Source organism: Drosophila tropicalis, unplaced genomic scaffold (assembly GCF_018151085.1).
Source record: "Drosophila tropicalis isolate 14030-0801.00 unplaced genomic scaffold, ASM1815108v1 contig_443, whole genome shotgun sequence".
Taxonomy (NCBI): domain Eukaryota; kingdom Metazoa; phylum Arthropoda; class Insecta; order Diptera; family Drosophilidae; genus Drosophila; species Drosophila tropicalis.
The window spans coordinates 1,575,912-1,601,618 of NW_027172907.1; the positions used below are offsets into that span (position 1 = coordinate 1,575,912).

At 36.3% G+C, this 25,707-nt stretch overlaps 2 protein-coding genes across 2 annotated transcripts in view; one reads left to right on the top strand and one right to left on the bottom strand.

Annotated features, from left to right (window-relative positions):
* Positions 1 to 24,033, top strand: part of LOC137574216 (uncharacterized) — a 41,701-nt gene extending 17,668 nt beyond the window's left edge. The window contains 4 exon segments of the mRNA XM_068286385.1: positions 22,458 to 22,562; positions 22,564 to 22,731; positions 22,845 to 23,289; positions 23,361 to 24,033. Coding sequence (XP_068142486.1) covers positions 22,458 to 22,562; positions 22,564 to 22,731; positions 22,845 to 23,289; positions 23,361 to 23,389 — 747 coding nt within the window. The 3' untranslated portion in view covers positions 23,390 to 24,033.
* On the bottom strand, positions 12,818 to 25,563 carry nudC (nuclear distribution C, dynein complex regulator). The gene is made up of 5 exons (XM_068286383.1): positions 25,367 to 25,563; positions 24,944 to 25,206; positions 24,683 to 24,875; positions 13,093 to 13,490; positions 12,818 to 13,032 (listed from the first exon to the last, which is right to left on the bottom strand). Exons 1-5 carry the CDS (start codon positions 25,439 to 25,441, stop codon positions 12,981 to 12,983), a joined length of 981 nt encoding a protein of 326 aa, XP_068142484.1. The 5' UTR covers positions 25,442 to 25,563; the 3' UTR covers positions 12,818 to 12,980.
* Positions 25,564 to 25,707: the final 144 nt, after the last annotated feature.

The following is a 25,707-nucleotide window of genomic DNA, read 5'->3' on the forward strand; positions in this document are numbered from 1 at the left end:
AGGGGTCAGTATAAGCGTGGGGAACTTCCAAAAATAGCATTATCAGATTATAAGTACTCGCAAATGTGACAGCTGGCAGGGGGATTGAGATGACGCTGATGAAATGTAAATTATGAGTTCATGCCATAAGACTGAAAGCCATGAGCTTAGCTGAGGCAAGAAGCCATACTATCAGTTCTAGTTAGGTTAATCTGGCTATTGCTAATCTACGATCTGATCTGCTTATATACATATGTACATTAATGCTTGTCTTGCATTATAGAAGCCGATTTGTTCATTAGTTTTCAAATATGATAAGAATTTGAATTTAAATAGATGCCAATGAATATTCTCCTAGCTCATTTTTCATTTTTTCTGGCTTTCATTTTTCATCTTTCTACAACTGAATGTTGGTATCATACACATGGCATTAATTGTAATATCAATATCACGTTTTTTCATTCAACTAAGCGACTGGTCGTTGACTTCATTCAACCGATTTTATATGTGTCAAGGTCACCATCGTTGAGCTTACTGTGTCTTTCCACTTGCTCGCTTGGTAACTCCGCTGATCCGTGGTACGTGCCAGACAACAGCTCAGCTGATATCATTTCACAATGTAAGGCAAAACATTGATCATCGTCATCATCATCATGATCAGCATCAGCATCAGCATACTATTCATACATATCTTCTGACAATCAAAGCAGGATTACGAAATTGTCGGTGCATAAATCAAAGAGTGAAAAAAAGGAAAACCGCAAAAAGTAAAACATAGAGGAAAAAAACCAAAAAAACGGAGGCCCAAAAGTTAGCTAGACCACTCTTCTAAGCTGACCTTGCCTTTTGTTCTTGCCGCTGTTGATTGCACTTTTTGCTTGGGCCAAAATTCACCCACAAGTGAACAGCTTTGACTTAACCAACAACTCCCAGCAGCTATCCATGCTCCTCTATTTGTATTTTGGCATTAACACAAAAGTTCAGATCTTAACGAAACTCAGTAAACATATCTCTCTGTGTGTGGGGTGTGTGTGTGAGTGGGCTGCTCTCTTTGCTCTAAGGGGTCTCTGGGGGTCTACTCTGTGCAGCTCCCTCAACAATGTTTTAATGTTTTTTAATACTTGAGCCGACTGGCGGCCGTAGACGTAGTTAGTCTTTGCACAGCCGCAACGGAGTGTGCACGCGTTTAGCAGCAGCAGCAACAAAGTTATTAGTAACAGTTTGATACCAAAATTTTGCCCAAGATTTTCTTCACCAATATTGTAAAGATTTTTTTTTTAACTTTTGACAATTTGGCTTCAAATTTTGCATTGTGGTTTCAACTAATCTATTGAAAACAAAAAACAAAAAAAAAACTGTTCGAGTTCTGCGAAAAAAAAAAAACCAAAAAATACATCACGAAACAAATATTACGAAAAGTTTGGTTTAAAAATGTTTTGAACATACGAAAAAAAAATAAACAATTAAGTGACATAATTGGAAAAAAAAATAGCAAACATTTTATTGAAGTTAACCTTCAAAAAAACCGAACCCGAAGACGACGGTGAGAGAAGAAAGACAACAAAACAACAGCAACAACAACAAATAAAAAGTGTTCAATAAGTGAGACGCCCCCCACTTCTCTCTTCTACCCTGCTAAATCTCTCTGTGTCTCCCTGCCACCTTACCCGCCCCCATTGTCACGCCTTCATTTACATCATGGATGCGCCCAAGCAGGTAAATAATAAACTTTTAAACAAATTGTGTTGTGGCCAAGTAAATGTTATTGTTGCTGTTGTTTATTGGCAATTTTAACAAGTTAACTAGGCTAAGCAACAGCAACAACAACAACAGCAACAACAACAACAACAAACAGCAGGCATGCAGCATGCGTGACAAGTTGTCTGTCGGCTTGTCTTTTGCCACCAAAATAAGAGAGGGAGACAAAACAAAAAAGTCAATAACAACAACAACAACAACATTAATGTAAAGAAAAATGCCACGCCTCTTGGCCCATTAACGGCATTTACAAAAACGTGTTTACAATATTGGTGAATTTTTTTCCCCCGTTGCCTGACTTAATGCTCCCATCCCACTTCTTACTGATTTTTGTTGTTTTTGTTGTTGTCTTTTTATGTATTGCCTTTGTTATGAGGGATTGCAATAATATCTTAACATCATCTTAGCATTTGTCATTAGGTTTCTGATCTCTCAGGCCAAGATAAGTTGTGTTTTTTGCGTAACAAAGAGAAATGTAGAAATTTTGCACATTATAATGCAATTTGCTTAAAACAAAATTGTTAAGAAACATAAAAAACAGAAAAACAACAACAAATCAAACGAATTCTTGCAAAGGAAACGTTTTCCTCATTTCTATTAAGATATGTGAAGGATTTTAAATAAATAAGCATTTAAATAAGCAAAAAAAAAAACAAAAGTTATCAAAAATTAAAAAAAACTTAATAACAAATTCTGATCCCACGAAGAATCCTTCTATAATATATGGTAGAAATAATCTCCACAGGAGCAACTTAATCGTCAGATCTTAAGGCCAAGTAAATTAAACCTATGTAGAGAGTGGCTGGAATGATATAGAATATTTCTAAAATAAAATTCTTTTGACTTTCAGATAGAATTATTTTGTGACAACTTTGAGAAAATTTGTATGAATTTATTCTTAAGGCACTAATAATATTATTCTATTTGACGTTTTGTGTTCTCGTTCATTAATAATTTATTGATTATTGTATTAAGATTATAGACCATAAACTTTGTCATTGCAGTTTCAATTGTTTTTTCCCAGATGTGTTAACGAAATCCTTCAATTAAAACTTAAAGTTAATGGCCCATTTATTTTTTAGGGTTTTTCTTTATTTTTATTAATAAAACTATCTTACCCAACTTCTTTGTGTGTTATATACACTTTGATTCTCATTCAGCTTGAATTTTGTTAATCTATTTATTGAAAGGCAACCAAAACTGGGCAACAAAATTTATTCTTCGTCATATCCTTTTGTTGGTTGATTCGGGATATGGTTTAAGGATTGGTTCTTTAATGGATTGAGTCTAGTCAAAAAGGATATGAGTTCCTGGCTCTCAAATCATTTTGTAAAGCATGTAAAGCTCAATGAAAGTAAGAGCTAAATGGAAAACGATGTGAAAAAATGTCAAATGAAAGTCTCAGAAAGTCTCTCATTCATAAGTTTAGAATTGAGAAAACCTTCACTTTTAGTATAAAAACTACTACTAAAGTACCATTAATCAAAGTCAAGAATAAAACAAATGTTAGCTAACTTCAGTTCTAGTAGAGTAGAGTATGAAACAAAGTCATCATAATTAAAAATCATTCTTTCTCATTACAAGTGCCATATATAGATGTCACTTCCTATTTGGTTATGTCGTATATATATATACATATACATATATATATATGTACTCATATCAGCTAAATGAGAAACAGAAATAAGACAGCTGTTGCAATAAGAATTTTTAATTGGATTTCGAAAGTGAATTTTTAGGTTCAAATTTCCGATTATGAGCGGCCAAGCGGAGACATCAAGCTGCACAAAAAAGGAGAAGATACACTTCAACAAAGATATTTGTTTATTTACGTATCTGTATCTCTTACAAAGATTTTTAATTGGATTTCGTTGAGATGCTTCCCCATTCTTGTTGCCCAAAAATTGCGAATCAGTAGGCGGTTTATACTTATTTATATACGTACATAAATACAAATGTATGTATATCCATTTGTCATAACGTTGAGTGGCAACACGGCTGCTTTTGATTGTCAAATTGACAAAGTGAAGGGAGCAGAGCAGAGCTCAGAATTGAACTGAACTCGACTGAAATGTCTGGGAATGCGATCAACTTAGAAACTGTGATGGTGAGCCGGAGGGGGGAGGGACGGCGACACGTGCAAATAAATTGTTATTTCCAATTTTTCTCGTTTTCCGAATGACAATGTGGAAATCACAATTTTTTTTTTTTTTTTTTTTTTTATTTTTCGGCTAACGGTAAACGCCTATTGTTATTAAACAAAATAATAATCGCATGCTCAAGCAACAAACACCAAAAAACCAAAGTCGAAAAAAAATTGCCCAACATTTAACATTTACTTTGGCTTTTTGAGAATTGTGCACAAGGTTAAACGAAAATAAAAATTGAATGCAATTAAAGTTTTCATTGAACCACCATCAAAGTAAAAACCAACAGCGAATGAAATGAAAATTTATTAAAACCAATGTAATTACAATGCACTTTGGCGGATTAAATACAATTTTGGCGCATTTTCAAATGACCCTAATTTGAATTGCAGTTAGCATTAGGCATTGCTTTTCATGGGTTAGGTCCGTCTAAATTATAAATTATATATGGAATGAATTCCATTTTGTCATCAGAAAACAAGAAAGGACAATTTCATTGGCAAACCGGGTAACTTTGCCCCTCAAAGTATGCAATATATTGAAAAATTAGTCATTAATGGCAAGAAATTTATCACCTGTTTGGCTTTGAAGATTCTGCTTTATTCGCAGAATATTCTAAAACATCTTTATATGTTTCAAAAACGAATTCTTGGCCTGCTTATTGCATACTTTTAGGTGACAATTTTCCTCATTCTCCACTTAGAATGGAAGTGAAATGTTCTCTAAGAGAGCGTCTATATTTCACTTAAGAAAACAACATTTCTTCTTCTTTTCTGTGTCCTAAGTCTGGGCAAGCTGCAGGCTTGCAGTCGATGTCCTGGGTCGCATCCTGGAATTATTTAAACTTCTTTCCGAAAGAAGAAAAGGCATAATGCAGATTTTCAGCTATCCTAATTGTAAAGCAAACGAATGTGGATGTAAAGAAATTTGTTTTTATTTTCAGTTTCTTGCTGATGCCACCCAAGACTAAGAAGTCTTTGTTGGCCTCTCTCCCTCCTCTCTTAACTCTGGCTCTGGCCGTCTGCTAATCGACTAATGCTATGTAAATTCGTTTTAATTATATATCCATTCTTAAATTGAAGGTGTCTTCTTGAGAAATGTATTTGCTAACCGAGAGAACTCATTCTAATTTATGGCCATTATTCATTTGAATATATTACCATTAAAAGATCTCATCCGATTTTTATTATTATTGCATGGCATTTTGGCTATGCATATTTATGAGAAAAACGTTTCCACGTGCCAACGATAAGTTCGTCGCCTGTCTCCTCCTCCTCGCGCTCGTGCTCTGCCACCTCCTACTCATCCTCCATCGCTCGCCACACTTCGCACTCTGTTCCCTTCTACACTCTCTGCCGCACTCACTCATTAATGCGCGAAATGTGTTAAAAAATTAATAATAATCGAAAAGCACACATTATTAAAAATTAAAATAGGCAAATTCATTAAGAGCTCCATTGTGAGTTGAGCCAGCCAATTTGGCACGGAATTCTGGGGGTTTTCGAATATATGATATCTGATTTCTAATTTGGGTATACTAAAGGATGAGTCAAGTCGGCATATCTAACTTTGATCAGTCGACCATTGAGAAACATCAAATGGTTTCTCACATGATTTCAAAACGATGTGCCAGAGGCAGAGGCAGAGGCATCTTGTCCAGCATTATTAGAAATTCCAATGAAGTTACAAAGTATTCAAACTGTTGCATGCGATTCTCAAATATCAGATGAGTTTCGGCTTCTTAGCAAACTAAATCTAGTACATACATCAGTATGTATGTACATATGTATATATTTTTCGTAAACCATCGAGTGCCGGCTATTGCAGCAGCGGCAGCGGCAACGACGTGTGACCAAGACTCTACACTGGAAGAAATTTCCAGTGGTTTAAAGGTTGGATATAAACAAAGGAAACTCTTTAACAATATTCAAATGTGCCCCGAGGGAGAAAATCGTTTTTCTTATTCTAGGTGTGTTAAAAATATAAAGGGAGAGTTCACATAGCAACAATCCTTTTAAATCTTCACGATCTTAAAAAGGATCCATAACATGGAGTGTCGGACACTTTTCTTTAAATTTAAACGAAATTTTGGCTGAATTTTCCAAAAGCTCAAAATAATTTTGGAATTGGAAAATGTTTTATCCCAAAACGAATCCTAAAACTTTATGAGGTCTGAGCAAAGACATAAAGTCCTAGATGAATCTGATTTTGATATACGCTTAGCAAACAACTTGATCCGCCCTCTTGTAGATCCGTGATGGCTAGCACCTTATAATCTAGTTGGGCATTCTTGCAAATAATTTTTTCCAGTGTATGCTTGAGAAAAAAAAACCGCAAAAAAAAGTAGCGACGTTTTTCTTTTTTTTTTTTTTTTTTTTTGTTTCTGTGTTTAGTTGGCCCGCACTTGAGTCTGAGCCTGAGTTATTACACGAGTTTGGTGTTTCTCCGTCGTCTCCCTCAAGCTCCTCCCTGTCGCTTTGTTGCTGCTTTGCTTTTTCCATTATGTGTGTCGCTGTCATCGTCTCACACACACACACACATGCATACACACTTATGCCACCACCCTCGCCTCCGCCCGCTGCCGCATTTGTTTGCTTTTCTGTTATGAAACGAAATTGTGTCAAGGTCAAATTTGCATGAACACGCTAAGCGGCAATTGGAGGGCGATGTGCCGGAATGGATACGGGGGAGGGTAAGTGTATTGTGGAGAGATAGCTGCCTGACCCCCCCAGCACCCTACCTCTTGAATCTGTGCTCTCAGCTCTGCTCAACTGCTGTCGTTCTGCGAGAGAGCTTTGCAAATAAGTTGGCCCCGCTTCTTTTTTTTTTTTTTTTTTTTTTTTTGATTTTGCATGCAAATGGCAAATAGACAATCAGAAAAACTGTCAAAGTAAATATACAAATAGAAAATTGTAGACAAAATAGTCGTAATAGCATAAAAAGTGAACACATGCCACACCCTGTGGAATCTGTGGCATCCATTCATATTGTAGGTACTAACTTTTCCCTCCCTCCGCCTATTCTACACCTGTAAATCAGGTGCTGGAATTCTACACATGTTTGTACAAAAGGGGAAGGTGCATTTCCCATGTCAAGTAAAGTCAACAAATTGTTGTTTTAGGTGTGAATAATTATGCAAGTTGCAATTGAGATACATACATCTAGTATACAGATTGAGGATGGTGGACAGTGGCTAGGGGCAGGGGGGATAGAGGGAGGCAACGTGTTAATTGAAACTCATACAGAAACTAATTGAGGATACTTTAAAGCTTACATGCTAATTATTTGGCATGAATAATGGGGAAAGTACAATCGATAGGATGAACCAAATGAGTTAAAAGCGAGGGCTACTTAAAAACTACATAATATAGATAGCATCTCATTAGCTAAAAGTGATTCTAGGAAACAAAACTGTAGAGAGTTTTTACTGTTCTTGGCTAGTTTCGTTAATTTTGTTATTAATCAAACCAATAATCATCAGGCAAGTCCAAGTCAAACAAGTAAACTCAGTAGTTCGCTCAATTATTTGTATACAAGAAAAGGGGATAAACCTATTAAAGCCACTTCAATTCAGTAAGAACAAGAAATCACCAAATTATGTATATATCAACTTTTCCATTAAGAAAAATCAATTTGGCTGCATACTCATAAGTGTAAATAATTACATTTCATTTGCATTTAAATGAAATGCTTAATTGTAAAATCTAGTCTTGATAATTACACTGAACAATTATCTTGCCAAACTGGATGATGCCTTATGCAATAATCCATTTTGAAGTGCATTTAAACAAGAAAACTTATGCAATTTCAATTTCAAGTGGTAGCTAGAATCAAAAGCTTCCTCAATTTGATGAATATTTGTTGTATAAATCATTCATTCCCATTCATTTACATTCATGGCATATCTATGCTATGATGAGATGATTACAATCCCCATGATAATAACGAGGATGATGATGATGATGACGATGATATTAATGTTGATGAGAGAGCAAAGCGAGCCCCTTCTTCAATTAGCATTCACATTCAGATGCATCATCATCGTCATCGTTTAGCACAATTTATTTCTACCTTTCACATCAAATTCCCCATCAAATGAGAATAAGAGAGAGAGATGGATAAAGAGGGACAGGGAAGGAGGTAAAATAAAATGTTTAACAAATGATACTATTGTTTTATTATTAACTGTGATTTGTGTTTGCTGTTGTCTCTATAGCCAAACATTCAGCCCACCCACATTTCAGTCTGGCCATATCTCTCTCTCTTCTCACAGACAGACAGACAGACGGACAGTAAAAAAAAAAACAAACCGCCCGCACTCTAAATACCATTAAATTAGTCATAATTTTCAAAACACAGTAGACCCGTAAAATGGAAGAAAATAATTTAACAACAAAAATGGTCAAATAAATTGATCAATATCAAATGTGCCGAATCGTAAGGCAGCTGCTGGACAAATCCAAACAAAAAAGGGGAAAAAGAAACACACTTTAAAAAGGCAAATTGGCAGTTAACAAAAAAAATTTGCAGGTGGCAACAGTAGTTTATTAGATAATCAATGCTAGAGATGGCAAATAAATGTATAACAATTTTTACGACAATTTCAAAACGCCTTTACTGACAAAAAATTAACTTCTATCCCATTTGTATAACAGTTTCCAATTTGTCCTATCGAATTTCGAACCGCAAAGGTTGTAGAATTGAGTTTGTTTCACCAGTCCTTAAGCCTAACCCATTTTCAAATCAAATCCATTCACCACTCACTTAACACAATTTGTGAAATGCTAATTTTTGTTATTTTATGCAAGATGTAAGTGCAATTGCTATTGCTAATTGGTAATTTCTGCAGGCACAATTTTATCGCACAATCCCAAAAAAAAAAAAACAAGAGCGAGAGGAAAAATGGGGAAGGAGAAATAAGTAATAGTAACCGCAACGTGGGCGACAAGTTACTTTACATAGGTCCGGGAATGTAGCCGGATATTAGCATGCAAGCCAGCAGACAACTTAGAATATAACCCTGCTAAATTGGATGATGAAATGTCAATGCCAAACGGCATAAGAATAAGCCAGAAGCCATAAGCCAGTTGGCCAGGCAACCAGCCGAGCAGACATACGCAGATGACATTAATCTCTTTAACTTGGCATACGGCCGATCGCACTGCACATCTCTTGGTCAGGCAAAAGGCATTTGCATGCCAGACTCAAACAGCAGACACACAAATAAACCGTCATCGTCAGCGACACCGACACCGACAACGACAACCAGACACCGACAGCGACACTCAACAGTTCATTGGCAGGCAAAGAGTTGACAAGCCCACCAATTCAACAAGAAGTGGCCAGAAGCACGAAAAAGAAGCCAGTGAGACGAAATAAAACTAGAGATGCGATCGATTTCAATTGATTTGTCAACCAAAGCTCACGAGAATCTCATAAATACTTACTTCCATTTGAAGCTATTTGCATTTCAGCTTATTTGAGGGGAAAATATTACCCATTTCACATACCTAAATCCAACTATTCATCTGATATATCATCAAATTGCAGTTTATAAGTATTAACTGGAAACAAAATAATCGTATGATTGCTGTTAAACTCCAGATGACAACATTTGGAAAATTAGATCATCAACCATCGATTAATTGGCATAGAATGCATTTTTATATCGTGATAATAACTTAAAATCATAAATTTGTCAGTGATTATGCAATTTTCACTTAATAGACATATTAGTCAAATAGTACATAAGTAAGAGAGAACGAAGAAGAAAAACTTCTGTAATGAAGCCAAAGTCAATATTTAAAAAGAGCTGCCAAAAATCATCTCGATACTCCAAATTACATGTACGCGTAATGGCTTCACGCTTTCATCTCTAGTTAGTAAACATGGCTTGACGACTTTATTTCCCCCACCATTCTTCAACTTAACCAAGCTAACCACCCACCTCTATTCATTTTATAGTGATTCAGACATTTACTGTTATTGCCTTTGCCGTTGCTCCAGCTGCAGTTGGTGCTGGTGAGGGGGTTGGGGAAGGTGACCCACCTGGTTTTTCTTTCAGTAAACTTCTTTCCTCTGGCGGTGGCTTAATTTTTATTTTATTTTTGTATGCCTGGCTAACTGCTTGACCTTCTATTATGTTTGTCTGGCGATTGGACAAATTTTCCATGGCAAAAAGCAAGTTCGTTGCCTAAGTCTTTTGTTTTTGGGTGGGGGGCTCAGACGAATTTATGGGCCAAGACAATCGAACAATGAGAACGGGAGTGGGGGCGTGACGCTAGCAGATTTATACATACATATATATATATACAGAGAGGGAGGGAGTGGGATAGAAAGAGAAAGAGAGAGAAAGAAACCAACAACAAAACGAACGGCAATCGAGAAATGTCTAAAAATAACCCAAAATGGCAGAATTTTGCTGAAATAACCCACGCGACCCATCCAAAGGAATCATCTTTGTTTATTTTTTTCTTTTTGTTTGTGGTTTTTTTTTTTTTGTCCAAAATGTGGGAAACACTCGAAATTACCAAAAATAACAATCAAAGTAATAATAAGAATAATAAGCTGAGTAAGTTTTGGTACTGGCACCCGGATTCAGACAGACAGCCAGACAAGTGGGGGAGGCCGAGAGCATGAAAGAAATCAAAAGAGAGAACACAAGCAATAAATATGATTTATACATTTATTCTTTTTTCTGTCTGTCATTTATTGATTTTTCACACAATTCATCACGTGCGTCATTTAACAGTTCAATTTATTTAATTTGAATAAGTTCTTTACCCTGGAAGAAAGGGCATATTCATTTCGATTGGCAGCAGATTGCCATACTTTCGGTATTTCAAAAAAGAATTAAGCTCTATGCAATGTAAATTTGGCCAATCTTCAAAGTCTCATCTCTCGTTCTGCTTATACGCTTCCCTTTTGAATGCCATGATTGAAATCGGATTCGGCCAAATCTAAGTTCTGCTAGGGTATACAAACTTCAGCTTGATTGAAATAGAATTTGGACCTCTACTTTATTTGTTTTGTATTGTGTGTGACGTCTGCAACGCATTCGTTCAAGAATAACAATTGATTTAACGGTTCTATTTTTTTAACCACTGAAAGATCATATCGAGCGATTTATATAAAAGACATTTGTTCCTTTTTTTTTGGGTCCATTTACTTACACTTTTGCATGTATGCGTGTCGTATGTACATACGTTAATAGCCATTAAGAGTTCAGGTTATTTTGCATATTTCTTGATCATGTGACGCACTTTCTTTCAGTATCCATCTTTCTCTTTCAATCGATGTATTTGAACCGGTTCAACTTTTAAGGCAAAGCGGATATATTTTTAATCTAAAACAGCTACAAAACAGAAAAGGGGGAAAAAAATTAAAAGAAACATTTCTGTACTTTCCAATTTTATGGTCAAACAAACAAATCTGGCAAGAAATACCAGTGACAAGAATCCGGTTCTACCCAATTTTTGCATAATAAATTGTTACAATTTGTTTTCAAATTTTGGTTTGTTTGTGTTTTGGTTTATTGTTGCTGGAACAGCACCCTCACAATTCGCAATTTGCACACAATTTGTCTGACAATAATTAATTATATTAATTAGTAATTAATTAAAGCGTACGCTCGTCGACTGACACGCTCCCACGCCACAGATGATGTCCATCATTATGAATCCCCCAACCCCACCCCCCAAAAGACACAACTAAAACAAAATGAAAAAAATACAACAGAAATAAAACAAAACAAAAAGAACACCTAAAACTTTTGGGATGAGGAAACAAACTATTAATTAATTAGGTTTTTTTTGCGGTTTGTTAAACACAGTTTTAAATATAATTTACTTAATTAATGATCAAATAGCTATGACTATTTTGTGGGGCGTAACAAATGTGTCTTGCGAGTTGTCTGCCCGTCCGTCCGTCCGTTCGTTTCTGTGTGCGTAATTGAACTAACTTAGTGATGGACTTGACCAAAAGAGTAAAGAATCTAAATAATTCCAATATTTTAGGATTTCTAAATCTAGTAGATCACAGAATCAATAGAAGACATCCAAGTTTTCCAATTTTACCTGGACCAATGGTTCTAGTCAAAAGAATGTGGTCAAATGTATTGCATCGTTTGAGTTTGTCTGATGTCTCTGGTCATACCTACAAAAAAAAAATATATGTCTTTCCATAGAAGATGCTTCGAGCTGGACTCTGCATATAATCGACTCTCTCACGTGACCATCTCTGATGGGAAATGCGCACAGAAAGTTGGCGCGTGGCAAATTAATGACAAATTTGTAGTTTTCAATACTCGATTGATGGAGCTTTTAATGGCTAAAACGAAATTTGTATGCCAAATTGGTTTAAAGCCACCAAAACACTAAATTTGTTTAGCACTTTACAAAAATTATGCAAAATATGTGAAATAATAAAATTATAAACCAAAGCCCGGCAACATTTATGACCCGACTTCAAAACGAGTTCAGCGAACAACAAAATTAAAAGAATAGCAACAAAAAAGGAGCCAGAGCAATGACCCAGAGAACTACTGAAAATGTCAATAAAACCACTTTAATATAAAGGGCAGTGGTTTGGAGGGCGGTAACCACTACACTCCCTCACCTCATTCTCTCCCTCTCTACTCTTCTCACTGTCTATTATCTTGATTTCGGGAGCTAAGAAATTGATATAAATCTTGGAAATTCGATTTGAAATAAATTTTATATGTCATTTCGGCAACAAAAACATGGCAACAAATTAGTACAAAATTAATTACATTTTAAGCCAACAATAAAAATGAAAAATTGCTTTTATCGCCAAGCTAAAATCGGCAGCTGTTCTCTGGGACCAAGAAGACAAAGAGCAGACCAAGTTTAAAAGTTAAGGCGAAGACAGATGGGCATCTCCTTGGCTTACACTCAGAAAACTTTCGCTATATATTCACATTATTGAAATGTATTTTTTTATTTATTTAAAGGAGAGAAAAACAAATGCACATACTGAAGTAATACAGTAGTAAAAAAAAAAAAGAAAGGAATTTCAAGTTAGGCATGTGCGGATGCGACTGCTGATTCCGAGATGTGAGTCGTGTTGGTAATAGAACTAATTGAATTTACACTTAGAGAAGTCCATTTCGGGATGTTGTTGTTTAAATCTTTGAAAGGGAGAAAATACAATTAATTATGCTTAATGGGTTCGAATCGAATCTACTTACTTTTCAAGTATGTCCTGTTTCTTGCGATCTTCACTGGTGGGCAAACCCATCTCCTTTTGACGCTGATCAAACATCATCTTTTCAACCATGCTACGCGTCTCACCATCCAGATCCGAGAGTTTCGATGGCTCCGGATTGATTTTGCGTGTGGATATTTCTGGGTCTGTGGTCACTAGACGACTCCACCAGTTCATCTTATTGATTTTCTCCAATGTGATAATAACCGTTTTGCTATCTTGCAAGACCCAGACGGATTCTTCCTGCTTCACTTCGGCACTCAACTCACCATCGATGATGGGCTCTTGACCTTTAAGGCCCACTTTCAAAGTTTTCTTGCCAATGTTGACCACAAGATCGCGGGCCCGCAAAGCGAATGTCACGTTGAAGGGAATCTTGAGCTGAATGTGGAATAGAAACAATAATAACATCGAGTTAATGATGATAATAATAATAATGATGCAGATGTAATGTTTTTGTGATTAATGAATCAAGACAATTCTATATACAAAATCAAGTAAACACACACAATGATGCAGTGCTACCTCAATATTTGCCTTTTGGTCAATGCAACCTTGAAGTCAGAGAGTGAGCCCCAGCGAGCTAATAATGATCTATAAATAACTGGCAAGACAAGGCAATCGCATCGGCATTAAGAAGAGGCACGTCTCTTCAGGGCTTAAGCCAGCTGCAATCTCTCACCACATCATCATCATCAGTGTACTAGAGCGCGAGCCCTTCACTAACCAGCCCCAACACCAAGACCAAGACCAAGACCAGATCAGATCAGAGCAGACCAAGGATTTTAACTAGAACGGGAATTTAAGTTAATTGTCTTTCGTCTTCTACTCTACACTGTTACACGAGTTCAAGGACGTACAGCGGTTGTTTTTAGGTCCGGTTTATAATGCACTCTACTCCAACCTCACTCTTATTCTACCTTCTACTCCCTCCTTATCTCTCTCTCTCTCTGGATTTCTCTGAATTCTGGAATGCCGCTCAACAGGTTGTTGCAGCCCAGCACCAACACCAAAATCAGATACTACCCTGAGGCAGGAAAAAGTGTTTTTGAGGTGTGAAGCAAAGAAGTGAGACTCTTCATCTATACGAAGGCCTCCCTCCTCCTAATTCGTTCGTTCTTTACTGATTGCATGCAATTACACTGGCGTCTAAAATCATATGTAGATATGTTTGTACTTTGGCTATAATTATAATGGCAAAAACTTCGCAACATGCATACGATTATATATTTAACACATTTCCCATTAAAAATTAATAATAATTAATGTATTTGCCGCTGTGTGTGTGTGTGTCTGTGTGAAAAAGCCAAGCAGCATAATTAAATTTTAAGTTATTAGACAACAAAACTACAGTCTATGCAATCAATTAGCAAGCACACACACACACACAGAGTCACTTGCATGGTGGAAAATACATGTATGTATCTATGTAGAAAAATGTTGGTTCGGGGGCGTCAGATAGACCTTTAATTAAAATCTCACGAAGCATTCAAACCAAGGACATGACGATGATGATGATGGAGTTGGAATTGAAGTTGAAGCTTATGAAGTGTGTCTGTGTGTGTGCAAGTGTGTGTGTGTGTGGGCTAGAGCCAGCACGCGGCTCATGTCAACAGTAGCACATACAAAACCTCAGTGTGGAAGCTTCTTTATGTGGGCTGTGCATCATCTCCATCAAGTTGATCCAACAACTCGATGAAGAAAATGTGTCAAAAACTGAAACTGAAGCGGATGTCATTTTTTTTCTTTTTCAATGTACGCGGATGTACATAGTAACTTAACAAATGGATATCTGATGACTGACGACTTTACCCAGATTGAATGCCTCTGTCACTGGACTGACTGACAGCTGTGTCTAACTGTGGAGGCGGCTGGCTGACTGACTATGACTGACTGGCCATAGCAACAATTTGCCAAGTAATTAGATTAACCACCATTTGTCATGGTTGGCAATCGGAATTGAGTTGCGTATTCTTGCCCAACGATTATGAAAGGAGTGCAACGAGATCTATGCCCGAAAAACTAAAGACAATTGTTCTTAGGTAATAAAAAATTTCGCAAGTAAGATCTTAAAGATCATTTTTAGTTGGATATGGACTTAATTAAAAGTGAGAGGGATGAACCAGCCCGATGGATTCGCTGCTTATGCCATTCTGTTTGCCCAATGATGCAGCTTTCTCACCCTCGTTGAGAGATCACACGAAGGTTATGCAAATATTAAACGATTCTTATGTTTGGCAAACTAGGAAATTTACACAAATCAGTCTCTCACTGACTAACTGACTGACATACTGCCATTAAATAATGCACATTAAATCAGTCAACGTTCTCTAAGTGAAACCAAATCCAAACCTCATGCAAATGGGCGTGCTAACTGATTGGAAGAAGACTAAAACAAAAACAAACTCATGATGCAGCAGCAACTCAAATTCAAAGTCAAAGCTAAAATTAAAATTGAAGTTAGAGTTCGAGGAGTTCAGAAAGAAGAAAACCGAATATGTCTGTATTTTAATGAAGTTAATAAGTCGCCTCATCGACTTGGGTATACTATGCAGCAAGTAAAATAACTGTTTTGAATTCATAAGTGTATAGAAGACTTCTGTTTACATGATGCTTAGCAAACTTATGCTATCTCTGCTCACTCTTTCAAGCGCATTTAATATCTCCTGGATACTTTCTAAGGAAATCAGTTTTATTTACATTTAGGAAAGGAAAACGGGCGTGGAAAGAATTTCAAATTAAATCTACATACCAAATTTGGTAGCTCTAGCTGTCATAGACAGAGGGACGGACGGCTAGGCGAATAGAAGGACGGAAATGGCTAGATCGACATGACTATAGCATCGGAAAAGCTTTCTTTCTGCCTGTTACATACATTTTGCGGACTTTAATATACCATTCATTCCCCCTTTGTGTACATGGTATAAAAACAGAAATAAAACAGGTGAATTAATGATGAATAAACACAAAAATATTGATGAAGAGTTTTGTCGTTGAAGACGGCCACGACATGGCACACTTATGCCAAGAGACAAACAGATAGCTAGACCAATGGACGGACAGTTTACCATGCCGACAAAATGTCTGACGGTCTCTGCCATTTTATGCAAATGCCTTTAATCGATCATCAAACTCAAGAGAGTTTGTGTATGTGTGTGTGAGTGGGATGCAGAAGGAAGGTTATGGGTTACTTTGCACTAATTCTCGCTCAACACAAACATTTGGGTGAAAGAAGAAACTTTTTTTTGCGCTTCCCTCCTCTCCCTTCTCCACCACACTGATCTGATCGGTTTCGATTTTGTGTCTGCTGCCGTTTTTAACTGTTTTCTATTAATTCTATGAATTTTTGAAAACTCATTTTAGTTTCTTAAGATATCTGACACTGTGTGTATATAATTTATGCTCAAAGTTGCTAGTCGAGATGGTGCCAGGCACCGAAAGTGGCGTAGAGACAATCGAAAAACACGAAAAACAAAAAATAAAACAAAAATCATTTGAAAACTAGTAGAAAAAAAATAAAAGAAGTTGTTTCAGCTTACCGGGAGATGACACGACCAGGGTTGAACGCGTAGAGGGAGAGGAGCAGTCGAAAACCTATTGTAGACTGTGAATTGGCTACGATAATGTTATCAGACGTTTAACGGCAGGTTTCCCATTAAAAGAGCGGCGGCTTAAACTGTGTTTACCAAAAACTTGACTTATGGCTCAAATGCTTGAAACGGAAACCAACCAGAATCAACGGAAGACTCTGTTTGAACCAGAGCCAGAAACAATCGGTTGGCTATTTAGACGGATAGATGGATGGACGATTGTTGGAGCCGCTTGAGTTGGGAATTTTGTTTGTGCGTTTAATTCTGATTAGAATGTTCAGCAACATTTCGAACAAAACAAAACTAGTTCTTATTGGGCAGACCAATCCCAGCCCGAACACTTTGCTCCTACTTCCCCGCCTCCTATCAATTCAACTAACCAGTCCCCCCACCCCTCCATCCCGCCACCACTCCTCAATCAATACTTGGAGAAGGAGCACTCAAGTGTCTTGCCATAAAAATTATTATATTATTGATATTTGCATGGAATCTAACGTGTGAGTAGAGTATAATGTAGTTCACAAAAAAATCTGGTAGCCAATTCAATCAGATTCTACAGCACATTAGGGGCTTTTATAAGCGGATTTAAAGGTATTAGGAGAAGTTGGGTGATTGGGTGGCTAAGGGTATTAGATTTCATCCGGTTTCTTGGCCCACATACTGGAAACCCCATAAATAATCTCAACTAATAGATCCAAAAAACAAAAAGAGAGAAAAAAAACTTGATTCTCGGAATCTATTAACTTTTTAGGTGACGCGCCGATGACGAGGAGAATAACCTATTCATATAATATTCATTTTTTTAGAGATATCTCTCATTGATCTGATAATGATAAAAAATAAATAAAGCATGAAGTTCGGCTAGAGATTGAACTTTGATTTAAGTTCTAAAGAATTGAAAAACTTTTCGAAAAAAGGCTAATACGGTAACCTTTACGACAAGCACTTAATGTTTGAAATATTTATTAGTTTAGTTTAGTCATCTATATCTTTGTTGATAGGTCGCCTCAATCCTTTCACTATATTTACATACTCGTACAAAACTTTAACTTAGCATATATTTTATATACGGGACTTTCCCGACTTTCTTCTTGCTAAATGGCAAATTTAAGTTATATTTGGATACCCTTTTTTAGCCATGACCAAAAGTCATACATATTTCCAATGACTTCCAAGAAGTCCAAGCAATTTCTTTATCAGTATATATAACAAACCCCACATAAATCAAGCCGTCGAAAGCAATTTGAGATATCTAGCTAAATCGTAAGGCCTTTTCTTAGAACAAGACATTCGGTATACGCTTCCTTATACCAGGAACCAGCTTCATTTAAGAGCAATCAACAAGATACCAAACGGATTTACTCAGTCATTCTTCTTGTCCGGTTTCAATTGTCGTCTTTTATTTGGCCAAATAAAGTTATGACCATTAAGCAGGATTTATAATCTAAGCAGGTGTGAAAATATTCCTATTCAGTTTCATTTTGTATTTCATTCTCTACAATATAATATGCCAATTAAGAAAAACCCTTAAAAAACAACAAAGCAAAGCACGTCATCAAGAATTTTACGCCAACGATTTCCGCCTCGAATGAATGAGAGTTGACTCACTCACTCACTCAGTCACTCACTTAGTAAACTCACTAACTAACCAACTGCGCATAGTTTTCTGCATCATTAGAAAACGTAAGAGAAATATACAAACAAAAAAAAAAAAAAACGGCCTGAAGGCATCACCACACTAAATGTAGTTTTTGTTTTTTGTTTTTCATCTTGATTTATTTTGCATAACTTAAAAGCGCCGCTAATAAAAACTAAGCAAAAAAATGAATTGAAAAAGAAAACGAAATTAGCCAAATGACAAAATGTTTTCTAAACAAAAATTAACTTTTAATAGACGCAATCAGGGGAATTGATTCGGTTTTAGCCGATGGGGCCCAAAGAAGAGCGAAACAAATAAGCGTGGCATACGTCAACCATAAAGGCAGGCACCCCCAGGGGGTTTCCCTCTAACAGATTAAGCCGTGGTAGCAGCATCGCTAGAATCATCGCATCAGCAGCAGCCAGCAAGCAAAATATGATTTTATTTATGAAGTATTGTCACCAAAATGGTAGAAAACAAGAGAAGAAAAAAAAAAGAAAAGAAAACCACCAAAAAATTTGATTTAAATATTTGTGAACGTCACTAGAATTACCAAAAAACTGTTTTGCATTTTAAACAATAAGTATATGCTAAAACAAATATTCCGAGAACGTTGTGTTTGTTTTTGTTACCATTCTTATTGTTTTTTTTTTTTGGATTTAGAGAATGTTGTCTTTGTTGTTGTTTTATACCCTCTCTATATAGCGCTCCTATTTGTAAGTCAATCAACTTACTGAGAGTTTCTATCGTGATGATGATGATGATGATGATTTGTTCGAACTGCTATGGAGCAAGTGTTGCCGACTGATCTGACTGATTTAAGTGCCTTCCATTCTGCTGCTTCTGATGTGAGGCCTCTCGCTTTTATTTATACATATTCTCTTTATTCCACATTGGCGATTCTCATCATCATCATCACCATCTACTATTGCTCTGTTTCTTGGTAACTGGCGGTGTCAGGTAATCTTTGTCAACTCAGCTGATTAAAACTCAAACTCTCGACACACTTCACCGCCAAAAACCTACAACAACAACAACGACAAGAACAGCAACAGCAGCAGCCTTTTCAAATGGCCAGCCACCACTCACTTGTCTCACTTAAAAGGTGATAACAAGATGCTTGACAAAAAAAAATAAAAATCGAAAAAAAATCATGTGTGAAAGTCAACTTGCCGACTACGATATACCATGTACAACCAGATGAAAAAGATTTCAGCCATAACTATATGCCATTTGAAGTTCAATTTGTGTTATTTATATTGCTATTAATATTAGTGTGCCTAATTTAATTTCATTTGGTAACAAAACTGTTGGACATTAACGCTTTTTCTTCAGAATGTCTTGTCTTGAGTTGACATCCCAATTTGATAGACTTCTGGTAGACTGCGAAATGTATTGATTTAAAAAGTTAATATACTTTATAGAGTACAGACGCTTTTTTTCGCCTATTGCATGCATTTTGGCGACTTTAATGTATTATTTCACTCTTTGGGTGCATGGTATAAAAACCGAATGTTCAGGTGGCGGCTCCCAACTGAGGGTAGCTTAAATGTAGCCAAAATGACAGATGGACGGACCACAGTCGACTCTAAAATGCTAAATAAACAAAATTGTAACAAATTATTTACAAAGCTTTTCGACAAGAATTTGTCTTGCCAATTGGCAGTGGTTGAAATGAAAAAAGTGTTAATATTAACTACTTTTTACAAATAAAGAACCCATGTTGACTATATGCCAAAAACTGTTAAGTCGGTATAAACTTTTACCTTCAACTTAAGCTCACAACCAAAAAGTGTACTTTAATTTAAGATTTATTTTTTTGTGGCTTAAACGGTTTCTTGGTAAGGGTTTCTATAGGTTTCTGTTTATAAAATAGCTAATGAATTTATATTTTATTTAATACTAAACGACTAAACGCATTGATTACAATTTATTTTAACACAATCGAGAGAAATTATGTTTGATTTCGTTTTATTGTCAATTTGAATCATTCTACACACACACACACACACCACACATCTTCTTTTTGTTGTTATTCCTGATCTCGGTTATTTGATATAATGATTTTGAGTTGATCGTCGAACGTTAAATGCTTTCATTAGAATGGCAAATTCTCTTTGTTTTTTTGTCGCAAAGAGAAGAATCAATAATAAATATGAATATCAAGTAATGTTTTTTTTTAGGCATGGAGAAAGAAGTAAGCCAAACAGTTAAAGGGCGGGGCATTGTGTAGGCTTTGTGGTAAAGAGGCCCAGACCCTTAACCCTAATGAAGACAACATTAAAATATAATTTGGGTTTTTCCTCGCCGCCCATCAAATCGATGTTAAATCGCGCGCTCTTGGAAAGCGGATCTTGAAAAACCGCCAAAGATCAAAATAATAATAATGAGAAATTAAAGAAAGAGAAAAAAGGTTATTAAGAACGCCCACAATTGAAGGGCTCTTAAGATAACATTTTGATTTGTTCCCATTAATGTGTGGCGGCAAGAGAAAAGGGCAAACGAAAGTTTGGAGTGAAGGAGCAGAGAATTAACTTCAAAGCCGGCAAGAACTGACACAAGACTGGCCAGCCAGTCAGCCAGCCAATCGATCAAGAAACAACAGTGTAGTTTAAATATAGCACACAAAGTAACAAATGTTATGCCATGCGAAATCCGGCAAGAAAGTCAGGCCAACAACAAACAACAACAAAAAGTTTGCTCATCGAAGCAAACAACCTGTTGATGAAGCCGACAGCGACGCAAGCAGCAGCAGATACAGTGCGCCGATGCTCCGATCTTGATCTGTTACCACAACGGACTTCAGTTTGATTCTTGAAGCCGTTTAGATCGGTTCTCTTTAGAGCGGTCAAACAATAAACCAAATATAAATAAATATCAAAAATTTAAATAATAATAACTTAATAATAAATTGTATTTATACACACTGATATATATATACATTGTATATATCAGATATCAGATCAGAATAAAAGAAATTACAACAAATTAACATTAATTAAAAGCGCTTGAAACGGTTCTTAAACAGCAGCTGCCCTCGAGGTGATCAGCTGAGTGTTTCACGAGCCGCTTTCCGCAATAAAACAAAACAAAAATAAGTAACAATCAAAAGACTGAAACCAAATACAAATCAGATCAGTAACAACAACAACAACAACAAAACACATTCCAAATTGTGATACTAATTAGGTTCAAATTGTCTCTCCGTGCGAGTGTGATAAATTCATTGTAATAACAATAAGCTAAATAAAACAAAACATAAAGTAAGTAACAATCGATATCCACGACGAAAAAAAAAAAAAAAAAAAAAGCCCAAAACTGGCCAATCAACTTGAATATTTATAACAAAAAAAAAAGACTGATAAGACTTCCGCATGCTTAAATAATATTTACACAATATCAAATACAATAAATAACATTCAAAAATACACAAACAACGACAAAAAACTGATGAACAAGAAGAAGAACAACAATTTCGAGTGTAAGACTCGACTTGCCACTTGTCTGCGACTAGGTGTGTGTGTGTGCGTATGATTTTAGAATTAATTGCAACAATTAAAGTCAACCAACAAAATTTGCATTTGTTCAGCAGCCACCCAAAAAAAATAAGGAGAAAAATTAAGATTCCAAAAATCATTAAAAGAGAAAGGCCAAAATCGTCATCTAATAACAAATAGCAGCAACAACAACAACAGCTAAAAGAATTAATTCACTTAATAAATATACAAAAGCAACAAACTTCATCGGAGGCTCTTAGATCGGGCCATAAATATCAAACAAGTTGGCTAAAACACACACACATACAAATTAAAAAAAAAAAGTCAAAATCGAAAAAAAAAACACACACGACTCGAAAGTTCAGTTTAGTTTTTTTTTCTCTCCTTTGTTGCCCCATTTGAAAGTCAAAAAGTTTGGGAATGGAAAATTTACTATACCCAAATCAAAATATATAAATCTTTTTACCAGCTATAAATATCGGATCGGATATTAATATTATTACCATTTAGAAGAGGTACTACTTGAATAAAATTACATTTCTATGGAACATTGCTTAACTTAAAGGATACTACCCCACACCTGATCCATCAATTCTAACATGCTACTCTCTGTTCGTTTTAGATGCAGGACTATTGGCATATACCACGCGCCTCGCTGGCCTCGTCAAATAGCTCGGCCATCAGTTCGGCCAGCTCATCGAAATCATCGAACAAATCAAATTCAAATCCCCCCAACATTGGCTCAACGTAGTGGCAGTGGTGCAATGTCCACATCGACCCACACAAATGCCACAAGTGCAGCTGTGACAGCAGCAGCAGCCGCTGCTGTACTTGCAGCAGCCAAACGTGGTTCACGCTCTTCCCAAGGATCCAGTGATAGCAATAATAGCACACGGGTAAGTTAAATAACCACCCACCCACACACACATTCTTATACACCCACAACACACTATTAACTGAAAGGTGTCCATTGACTCATGTAAACTCTGCACGTTTTGCATTTATATAGAGCGCTGCTTCCGGATCTTTGCTTTTGACGGCAGCGAATTTGGAACGTTTTGCCGAGATTCATAAGAAACAGGAAAGGCAGCACAAAATGCTAATGAATGATGATGAACATCATCAGCTTCAGCAACAGCAACAACGATCCTCGGGTGGCTCATCGTCATCAGCCAATTATAATGCCAATTTGACATTAGCCGCTTCTAAGGATGCAGTAATACCGATTGAAGGACACGATGATCCCAACTTGCATTATGTTAAAACCAAAGACCTTGACACTGTGTCCATAGCCAGTTCCATGCACTTCACCATGGTCAATGGCGAGAATGGTGGAGCCACCAAAAAGCAAAAGCGTGGTCTCTGCGATCGTGGCCGCCAGGTGACAGTGTTGATTGTTAGCATGAGCACAATCTTCTTGCTGCTCATCATGGGTATGGTGTATGCCCTAGAAAGTAAGTATATCCACCTAATCCTCCTGAGGTACAGAACCTAAGCTAACTCCAATTTCTTGCTTGATTTATAGTGCGAGCTCGTGACATGCCGAAAAGTTAACGGGCAACTTTTGTTTGGGCGATTTTTGCCAACTTGATTTAGCCAACTTTTAATTTATTATTTATTAAATTTCAATTTTTTTTTTGTGCGCTATATTTTGTCCAATTATTATTACTATTATCATTATTATTATGTGTATTAATTGTTATTATGTCGTCGTCTTTGTCAAATGTCGTGTGCTAGCTATTTAAGTTATTTATTACAATTTTTTTTGTTTTTTTTTTTTTTTTTTTTTTTTTTTGGGTCTTTTGCTAAATAAGCAATAAGAGAAGAAAGAAATAGAAGAAAAGGTAAAACATCAAAAGTTTTTGGTGGGCATGTCAGCATATTCCACATGAACTAGTATTAAGAGCAAATATTTAGTGTATAATTAGTTATCTAATTTAAACAATTATAAGAGGCAACGCTATTGGCTTTTGGCTCTGAGAAGTAAATCAAAACAGAGAAATATACATGGAACAATCGTATGTATGTATATATACACATATATTCACGTACATATGTTTCAATTAGTTGGATAAAGACATGTTATCAAATCTGTATTTTCTGGTTAAACAATGAAGAAGCAACTAAGTTATTTTATCCCTGTGATATGTTAAATAAAAATACAAAAACGGAATTTAAATTGAACAAAATAAAAAGAATACATTAAAAGCTATATTTATTTATGGTGGAAACAACGTGACTCATGGCCAATAACACTGTGACTAATATAAAGAAGTTTATTAACAAACAAAAAAGGAACATCCCACTACAAAGTCAAAACTTTATGAATACTCAACGTATCAATAAAAATATTGAAATAAATAAGCCAATTGCAATGACAGCATGTTTTTTTTTTTTTAGATTCGATTTTGCGAGTACTAAATGGTTTTTCAAATATTCAACAGGGATTGGAAATCTTTACTGAAAACTCTTTACAACTCTACTTTTGAAACATATAATGTTTTAAAGTCAATATTTTAAAGTCCAGGTGTGAATATCACGTATATACACTGAAGCTCTCTGCCGTTCATTAGCATTAGCGAAAAGGAAACACATGAACCTGACCTACTTGCCTTCCTCTTCCATGTTTAAGCCTTGTTAAGCAGCCTCAAAGAAGCTTCAGAGCTAATACATATTCCTTCTATTGGAGTATTGGTGTTTCTAGTTTCAACCCCTTTAAAGGGCAGTAGCTTTAGGTAAGGTCAATAGCACCTGGCTGCTTAACAACCAACAAACTGGCATCCTTGACAACCTCTTTAGGTCAAGCACAAACAATGAATGTGTGTATATATAGTTTTCGGTACTTACCTCCACCTCCTGCAAAGTCTGTGTCCACAAATATTTGTCCAGAGTGCAGCCATTACCAGCATTTGGTAGCAATTTACCCAGTTCACTCTTTTCGGTTTCATCTTCTACCTTCTCAATGGGCTTGGATATGTCTTCGCGACTTGATGAATCTCCGCCAGCGGAGGCACTAGTATCCGGAATTTTTGGACGTTTTCTATAACAGAAAATATTTTAAATTCATTAATATCATACATAAATTGCATGTTTGACTGTTCGACATACTTGTCCTGTTCTTCTTTGATAATGGCAGCGGCTTCTTCATCCGTAATATCACAAATTTTACTCTCGTTCATTTCTTTTTGACGTGCCTCGAACTCGATGCGCTCCTTTTCCTCCTTAACACGTTGGGCAGCTTCGTGATCGGCCAGGGCCAATTTGGACTCCTTGCGGAAGACGTCAAGTAGAAGCTTTTCCCATTCAGCAGGATTAGCTCCAGTGTAGAAATCGGTTTTGCGACGCAAAAAGCTGGCCAATGTGTGAAGGAACTACAAAGAACAGACATTACCAAATTAAGCACTCTCAGTTCATTTATAAACAGCTCCAGCAAAGACAACGTGGGTGTATGGGTAACCTTCCCCCCGCCGTTGGTCCATACAAATCATCATTTCGCACAACGTGCGCTGTCGCGCTCAATATATTACTCACATCAGGCACGCCTCCACGATGCTCTGTGGCCAACGCCAGCAGTACACTGTCGAACTGTTCTTCTTCGGCAGACATTTTACTTAAATCCTTTTTATTCTATTTAATTCTTTATTATATTTAATGCCTAAAATGAAAAAACTTCTAGTGCTTTCCTCTCTGGATGATTTCCGAAAGTTTTTTGTTTTTTTTTTGTGTGTGTGTTTTGCCGGGTGACAGTATGGCCAGAGGTAGCTTAAAATTTATCTACGTCAAGTTTGCTTGCACAGTGGCGCCACCGTTAACAGTGCTTATAATGAAAATGTTAAAAATAGGGGGTAAAAATAGTGTTAATTTTAGCAGCC